We start from the raw sequence: 8880 nt of genomic DNA, 5'->3' as shown, positions 1-8880 counted from the left end.
CTAAACCTTCATAAATTGGTATTTCAACCTAAAAGCTCTAAGTATCAGTGCTCTGCCCTCATCAAACTTTTTAGGGGAAGCTGATTTGACTATAAAGCCATTTAGAATGTGTAGTGCAGATATACCCCAGGTGGTCTTGCATATATTCGCCTCCTTTATCTTTTGGACACGGTAACAGATATATTACTTTGAGGCATAATGCAAAATAGCAATCATGCCCCCTGCACAAGGTCATGGTCTTACATAGCATTAAAAAAAAAAAACTGCTATTGGTGCTCCCAAAAGTGCAGCGCTCTATAGCATAAGCAAGGTAAAAATAACCCACCATTTTACTAGTACTATATTTAATCACCCTATAACTAGGGGTAGGGCAGAGTGCTTAAGATAACAAAAATCCGGATCAAGTCTTCTTATCTTTAGCGTGCAGCCGAGTAAGGCTACATCCCCGCATTGGAGCTCAGGGTCTCTGGAGCGGAGGCCTGTTTTTCAGCCGCGCCCACCGCGTACATCGGACAGACGGGGCTCTTTCAAGGGTTCTCTACGATAAAATGGGATTCGCAGTAGAATCGTCAAGCGAATCTGCGACCAGGAATTGGTTACTGGTAGTTAGGATCCAACGTGAGCAGTGATTGGTTGTTGTGGGACCTCATTATAATAAAAAATGTTGCGTAACATAATAGCCACAACCAACTAACTTGCAAACTAAAGGAGATGGTGGTGCATATGGTTTCAAGGCACACAATTTGTATGTCTCTATTGTATGGTAACTGAGGAAGAAGTGTTCTTAAAATGTGTTTATTCCTGAATATGGCACTGCGGGATTACTGCTTTGGGCCTTCACTGTTAATTTCGCCAAATCTCCCCTTTCCAATAAATGGTTGAGTCCAGATAGCAATTTCGTTTCTCTGCCTCTCAGGCTAGGAATGTAACTCGCACGTGGGCTGGACGGACCCTAATTCGCAAAAAAGCAGGTGAAGTGGCTTTGTTCTGTGGGGAGGCGAATTGTGGTTTTTACGTTGAGTCTTACTGTGATCAGTCTTCGTATCACTCTGGTGGGGGAGGAAAAAAGAACTCTTCGTTGATTCAGGCTCCCCCCTCCCCCCCCCCAACAACGAGATCCTTGAAAACAAGACCAAGTGATCCCTTACTGGGTAGTAGTGAATATTTTCTATATCCAGCTGGGTAGATGATCTTTTCTTCTCCTTTGTAATTCATGATTTTATTCCTATCATATTTGAGTCTTGATTCACTCTGCTACTGTTGTGCTTCCTCCGCAGCAAGAAGCTTTTCTTTCTTTAGGTAGGCTTTATTGCCGCTTTGTTGTTGAATTCTTTCTGCCCCAGAGATGTTGCGAAAGACATTCTTCATTGCTACTCGCTTTCTTAGCCAGAGGACCGGGAATTTCAAACTAACTGTCCCAAGATTTCCCCATGCGTGATTGATTGCCTTTAACCGGTTAAATCAGTTGTGAGGATCATCTCTTTTTACTGAAAGGCCCTGCATGGACGCACAAGCGAACCCTATATATATTGCAATAAGTTTAATGGACCTGTTATAAATATTTAATGCTGAACGATCCCTAATGGCTTTTCTGTGGTTTCAGGATTCTTTTGTTTTACTATATGGTGAGATCCTATGGACACTTACTTGAGTGTGCAGCTCAGTTGAATTTGGGATTTAGTTACTTCTGAGTAAACACATGTTGGGCTTTATTTGCTTTTGTCTGTATCTTCCTCAGAATGGCTTCTCCCTAAGAAGGCCTGCCTTGCACATTTTATCTATGTATGCCCCACCTTTTGACTTGAAAAGCCCTCAAAGTAACTCTTAGGAATTTAATTTGAAACAGTAAAAAGTCCTATAAAAAACAAGTAACACAATAAAATAGAAGCTTGGACTAGATTTTTTTAAACATACTGTTAAATGTACACTGAGAACCATAACCCATCAGGCAAGTGTGAGATTGCTTGACCTATGCAGTTCTTGCTTTTACCCTTGGAACAGAATGCCCCCCAAAGGGCGGAAGAGGAAGGCAGATGTGCCTCAAGCAAAAGCTGTGGCACCCAGTGGAGTGAAAATCAGTGGTGATCACAAGTTACCCAAGAAACTGAAGGAGGGTGTGGGATCAGGCCCTCACGTGGTCATTGAGCATTGGTAAGCACCAGTCTGTTTGTATTTCCTACTTGTTGGAAGAGGAGAGCATCCTGAGACTAGCTTTGTTTTGCACTCTGGATGGGATTCCTGAGTTCAGAATAGGTATGTGCTATACTATGACCCCGCATGTAAAAGTGTGAACATTCCTTTCCAAAGATGAACAAGGAGGGGCTTGGCCCTTTCTTGCTTACCATGTTCATGTATGTTGGAGAAATGGTAACACATCCATACGTATGGGTGTTTTTAATAAATGATGTAAGGACATGTGTATTTTGAACAGTAGACTCCATTCCATATCCTGTGTACAATAAGAAGCAGGGGGGTGTTGTCAGCTTTGGCAACTCCCATTAAGTGGGTTGTTCTCCTGCAGGCAGGGGAAACCATTTCTCCCAGGAAGCCAAACCATTTGTTGTGCTTTGGTTCTGTTTGGGTTCAACAGAAACTTTCAGATCATGGCTCAGTTTCTTTTGTAGTTCAGAGGGAAATGAGGGGGCTGATTATCTAATACTCCTCTACTTCACCCCACAGTAAAAGCTGACGCGTCTACGGGCGCAGTGCTGAGGCTGTCAGCCAGGCATTGCTCCAGGCCTTTCCTGACATGGCAGTGGAGGTCAACCCTGAGAAGCCCCGCAGAAATAGCTTTGAGGTGGTTCTGTTGAAAGAAGATGGCACCAGTAAGTAAGTGGGCTCCTCACAGGAGGGTTTGTGATGGGAGGGAGTGCGGTGTAAGTCTCCTGCAGTCGCTTCTACCTAGAGGTTTTGAGCATCAGTGTGTGGTGTTCCTCCACTGCAGCTAAACTCTGGAATGAGGGAGAGCCCTCTCCTCCCAAGAATATTGCCTTTTCAAAGTATGGAGTGCAAGGATAATTAAGTTGCTTTCCTGCAATCTGATTTTTTTCACGTAAGCTACAGAAGCAGTTGCTTGTCTTTCATCACAGCTGCTAACAGGGTTTTGTCACTTCTGTGGTAACTTGGATGTCTGGTGGGAAGTTATAAATATCAGGATATGTTAAGGTTGCTGGATTCAATGAAGGCTCCTCTGCCTTTAAAAATGGTAGAACAAGGAGAATGTAAGGCAGGGCAATGTCTTTAACAACAATAAATGTATGATGGGGGAGAGTTCATTTGCGGAGATCCTCCCAGGTATACTGCTGTGAAACATGGGAGCCCTGTTTCATATTAAATGGCAGCACTTTGCTAGGTGCAGTGGATTTTCAGAACCTTGGGGTTATCAGTGCAAGATTGTCACTTCCTGGTGTGTCTTTTGAGAAGCAAGCCTTCAGGTACAAAGATCAAGAATCTGTAGCTGCCTCCCCACTGGCAATTTAAAAACACAGAGACATGTGCTTGACTGGCTGAACATATAACCTTGCCTAGTCTCCAGACAAACAAGCAAAGGGGGGAGAGGACATGGTCGCACAGGACTACTGGCAGTCTTTGCATGGCCAAGGCCACACTGTTCAGTTGCAGGAAAAAGCGGCACTAGCTAGACAGGGTTCCAGGACAGTTGGAGGCAGGTAGAATAAACTGTTTATCCCCATGGCTGTGACTGATGGCGGACCAATATTTTTGCTTCCTGTTGCAATCGGGGGGGGGGGGAGCTGCAAGGAGCTTGTGCAACTGATAGGCATCAGTCTTCCCTTAAGAGTGTTTGCTTTGTGCTTCCCTAGCCTAGAACAATGGTTCTCTATTCCCAAAATATGGTAACATGGCAATTCCTGCAACTTTCCCCTTCCAACTGATAACTTCACAGTCCATGACTGTTCTGTTGCTGCCAAGCAACCTTTAGTCATACCACCATTTCTCTCTCTCTCTCTCTCTCCCCCTCCCAGCTGTCATGCTGTTTCTTGCTCCCTTGGGTCTTGCCTTCTCACTGACTCTAATGCTGTTCATCTCCTAGGGTGCCTGTCTGTTATTGACAGAGAGCATACAGTATGGCACTTTAATACATATGCATGCTATGGACAGTTGCTTGAAATTTTAAAAATTCTTTCTGTAACTGACCTGGAACCCACAGTTGAATGCTGACCTATGAGACAGTGATGGCTACTCGTAGTGGCATGGACTCTCATGAAAAAGTCTGTGTGAATCTGGATAATCTTTTGGCTGAACACCATATTGGCCATTAGTCACAATAGTTAGGAATGCAGCTTGCATGTTCAGAAGCAGTAGTTGTCATTACCAGATGCTGGTGACTGTGGTGGATTACTATTGCTGCTTTGCCCTGGTTGTGGTGATCTTCATACTTACAGGATTTTGTCTACAAGCACTTTGTCTAGGAGCTATCCTGTGGCCAACTGCCATAGTTTATGTACTGGGGTCCTTCCTTCCATGAGATCTAATGCTGGCTGCCTACCTACTCAGAAAGCAGTCCAAGAAGCTCAGTGCTGCGGGAAGGTGAGAGAGATTGGGATTAAGAGATGGCCTTAGCAGTTCCTGGGACTGCTGCAGTCCTCTGGAGGCCTCTCATCACCTGGAGCAGGGATGCTCAGCTTGAGGTCCCCAGATGTTGAAGGGCTACAACATCCACTATTCCCTGCCACAATTACCAAAGAGGAGTCCAACATGTGGGGACTCAAAAGTTGGGAACCCTGGCCTGGAGCCTTGTCCATGGGGTTTCTTTACAAACAGAGTCTCTCTTCTGACCTAGATGTCAAGATTTTCTTATTTGGGAGCCACAGTCTCGGCACCCCTTCTCTAGAATTCTTTCCACCACACACACTGCTGTAAATTGGCTCTAGAGGAGAGGGGAACAGTTGGAATAAGTCAGATGTGACTGTTGGCCCTGCTACTGATAGGCCTTTTAAAATAATACATTTTTAAAATGTCCCACCTTTCCATTAACATGCACCATTAACAGGCAACTGGCTGTTTATTTAATGCATACAAACCTCCTGACTTCCCAGCAGAGGGAGTTGGCCTCTCGGTTGTGTGCTTGTGGCTTACTGGCAGTCGTGCAGTACAAAGGTGGCGGTGACTGACTGCCTTCTGCCTTTATTGGGTTTTAGAGGTGGAGTTATGGAGCGGCCTGAAGAAGGGGCCACCACGCAAGCTGAAGTTCCCAGAACCAAGCAACATGGTTGAAATGTTGAAAGGCAACTTGGAATAAAGCCACTAGCGGTGCAAGGACTGTCAGTGGTAAGCACATGCAACAAAATGGTAGCTTTCTCCAGGATCATCTGAAGGTTAGGAAACTGCTGGGCAAGCCTGACCTTCTGGTGCAGTTGTTCAGTACTGACTCTCTGAATACGTTGTCTCTGTTTCAAATGCTTACAGTCTGGCGGAGATGGGGAGGCAGGCATTCTGTTGTGGTTTCTCCACTGTGGGACTGCACAACATCAGTCCTCCTGCAGAGGTTGGTCTACAACTCCCATCATCCCTGGCCGTCGGCCACTCTGGCTGCCTGGGGCTGATGGAAGCTGTAGTACAAAAATAGCTGGGTGGCTGAATATATGCAGTTCTGCCCTACTGCCTTCTGACAGAAATATGGTTGGTCCAGAACAAATCAGAAACCATCCATGATTTGATTCTGGATGAAAGTGCTGACCTGGTATGTATTACAGAGACGAGGCTGGGGGCCCAGTGTGGTCCCAGCTTCTTCCTCCAGGCTTCTCTCTTGAGGAACGGGTGAGGGACCGTGGGCGGGGAGATGGAGTGGCTGTGGTCTATAAGAATAACCTTTCCCTTACCAGGATCCCTGTCAGAGTGTCGGACCATATCGAATGTGTGTACTTAAGTCTAGGGACCAGGGATAGACTGGGACTTCTGTTGGTGTACCGATTGCCCCGCTGCGCAACAGAGTCCCTAACTGAGCTGACAGACTTGGTCTCGGACTTGGCCCCAGGCTTGTGCTGGGGGACTTCAATGTACACTTTGGGACCAATTTGTCCGGGGTGGCTCATAGCGGCCATGACGAAACCCCGCCACCCACTGAGATCTGCTGGAGAGGTCCGTCTGCAGTAAACACCGGCTCGTCTGGTGGCCACTCAGGGATGGGCCTTCTTCGTTGCTGCCCCAAGGCTTTGGAATGCACTCCCTAGTGAAATAAGAGCCTCCCCATCTCTGACAGCTTTTAAAAAGTCTTTAAAAACACATCTCTTCAACCGGGCTTTTAATCAATGTTCTAATGCTTTTAATGCTGTTTTAAAATATTATTTTAAAATTTTTAAATTGTTGTGTAGTGTGTGTGTGTGTGTCCCATTTTTGTCTTAACAAATGTTTTACTTTGTTTTTATTCTGTTGTAAACCGCCCAGAGATGTAAGTTTTGAGTGGTATAAAAATGTTTTAATAAAATAATAAATAGCCTGCAGATCACCCAAGAGGCAGGAAGAGTGGAGGAGGGGCTGGAGGGGCAGGGAAAGGCAAAGTTAACTGCTCTCTGTATCCCTGCTAAAGACCCATCAGTAACTCACATCCTTAGAGGTAAGGCTGAGCTATCCATCCTCCAGTGCTGTAGGTCTCTGCCTAGACAATGCAGACCATCGGTGGCCACAGTCACATGTGTGATTGGCTATGGATGAAATGTGAGCCACAGAGCCTGAAGTGTGCACTGGGGTTTAGTCCAGAGAAATTCCTTCCTGACCCTAATGTGGCAAATAACTGAATCCTGAATGAACAAAAACATGTGCTGAGTCTTAAGGAAAACTTTAGGCTCAAGCCCATTCTATCCATCACTTTTTCTGTCTGTGGCACGCCCAGAATCTCCTGGAAGCACTTTAGTGAAAATTCCTTTGACCTGGGCATTTAAAGTGCTGCTATGCCACTCCCACTCCCTGGGCTGCAGCCTCCTGGCCCCACCTGTCTGTCCTCTCCCAAAGCACACTCTGCTCACCTGGCCTTGCTCCCCCTCTTCTTCCTCATCAGTGTCCCCCTCCCTGCCCGCTACAGCTGTCCTCATCCTTGTTGCTCCTGCCCGTTGCTCAGCATCTCCCTCCTCTCTTCCATCTGATGCTTGCATGGAAGACAGGCAGCAGACAGTGGGAACAGAAAGCAAAAAGGGGAAAGACAGAAGAGGGCGGTGTCAGCAGCCTCCAGCCAGAGGCAGGGGGAATCTAGGCTGGTGAGATGGTCAGAGAAGAGGCAGGGCAGTGGTAGGGACCAGCAGGCAGGCGAGGTAATACCTTTGTGGGGGTGGGCAGGAGCCTCCATTTGCCACCTGAGGCTGTTGCCTTATGCTCGAGGCACCCCTGCATCCAGACTAGACTACTTGTCATGTGTTGTGCAAGGGCCTGCCTTTGAAAGTGGTTCAGAAGGTGCAGTATGGGTCTGGATGCTGCCACGAGGTTACTAGCAGAAACACTTTGCCTCCTGTCTCCATTGCCCAGCCCCTGAGAACTAGCAGAGCTGCAGCAGGGACTGGGCTTTCTCATCAGTCCTAGAAATCTCTCCCTGGCGCGATCTGAATGCCCCCTACCACCACTCTTGAGCACAGTGGCTTCTTTCCCAGCTGGGTTTTGCTGGGACTCCATTATGTCTATTACAGGTACTGGACATCTTGCAATTTTTAGCATTTTATACAAAATGTCCAGGTTGAATCTAAAACTTTGCAAATGGCATGGGGCTGAAGGGAAAGAAAGCCTCTATATCACAGGGGGAGAAGCTTGCCTAGTGTAGAAGGCTACAATTGTGACTCTCTTGTTCAGATCTCCCTGAATCCTCACTCCTCCAGTTCAAGCATGAGTATTTCACAAACAGGGTCAGGGGGTACATTAGCTTTTTATCTATGGAATAAAAATATCTAGCTTTTTTAATCTGCTTTGAACATCTTGATTGGGGTAATGTTTTTCTCTCTTTGCCTAGTACATCTGATAAACCATTGAACCCCCGTGTGAGTTGGAGCATACATGATGGGATATGACAAAGTGGAGGGAAACCCCCAGTCACGTCTTTGAAGCTGCTGCCCCTTCTCCCCAAAAGGAAAAATGGACCAGATACTGCTGCTTTCACCTTCTATGAACAGTCTTCTTTTTTCAATAAAGTTTGAACTTCTGAAACAATTTTTTTTAAACATTGTGCTTTTCTAGATTAATAAATATTACCTTTTTCAGGTTGAAAATTTATACTTTCAGTTATGGAAAGGCAGAGACCTAACCCCTGTGTGGAAACAGCAGAGTGCCCCTTATGGCTGCTACTCTTGCCCGGCTTCATCGAGTTAGATGTGCTGCAGTCTCTCCTGTATTTCTGCCTTAATCTCTTGCTACTTGATGGTCAAGCTATTGCAGCATTTCAAACATTAAACTTCTGCTCTACACATCTGAAAGGCCCCCCTTTTGTCTGCTTTGTGGCCTCATTCACTAACTTTTGCTGTCCACACTTTCTGCTGTATTGGCTTGTTCCTAGAGTCTTATAACGGTAGGATGCTGCCTTTTTCAGTTGTCCTATCAGAGGGTTGAATTAATGCATATGTCCCAGCTTCACAAAAGCTTGATAGCTTACAATTGTTTGGTACAGCACTTGCCACACTGTTGGCCCTAACCAGTATAGAAGAGATGAACATAACAGCCCTACTTGATCAGGCCCATCCAGTCCAACAGCCTGTTTCCCACAGTAGCCCACCAGATGCCTCTAAGAAGTCCACAGGCAAGAGGCAACAGCATGTCCTCTCTTTTGCTCCCCTGCAACTGGCATTTAGAGGCATCTTGCCTTTGTGGCTGGAGATGCATCACAGCAGTGCTGTGTCCATGCAGTCTCCTCTTCCCATTCCATCTTTCTGAATCAATAATGTACAG

The 8880-nt window shown here is 46.2% G+C and overlaps 1 protein-coding gene across 3 annotated transcripts; it reads left to right on the top strand.

The window, feature by feature from the left end:
- The first annotated feature begins 625 nt into the window (after positions 1-625).
- Positions 626-8148, top strand: SELENOH (selenoprotein H). Of its 3 annotated transcripts, none has more exons than XM_053271349.1 (5): positions 626-745; positions 2002-2151; positions 2680-2825; positions 5160-5289; positions 7952-8148. In XM_053271349.1, the coding sequence occupies exons 2-4, from the start codon at positions 2003-2005 to the stop codon at positions 5258-5260; spliced, it is 396 nt and encodes a 131-aa protein (XP_053127324.1). In that variant the 5' UTR covers positions 626-745; position 2002; the 3' UTR covers positions 5261-5289; positions 7952-8148. The 3 variants fall into 3 exon arrangements, with proteins under 3 accessions (XP_053127324.1, XP_053127310.1, XP_053127317.1); XM_053271335.1 differs by lacking the exon at positions 626-745 and adding an exon at positions 824-971; XM_053271342.1 differs by lacking the exon at positions 626-745 and adding an exon at positions 997-1151.
- Positions 8149-8880: the final 732 nt, after the last annotated feature.

This window comes from Hemicordylus capensis, chromosome 1, assembly GCF_027244095.1.
Source record: "Hemicordylus capensis ecotype Gifberg chromosome 1, rHemCap1.1.pri, whole genome shotgun sequence".
In the NCBI taxonomy this organism is placed as follows: Eukaryota; Metazoa; Chordata; class Lepidosauria; order Squamata; family Cordylidae; genus Hemicordylus; species Hemicordylus capensis.
The sequence above is the reverse complement of the archived record's forward strand: the minus strand, read 5'-3'. Positions and strand labels throughout refer to the sequence as shown.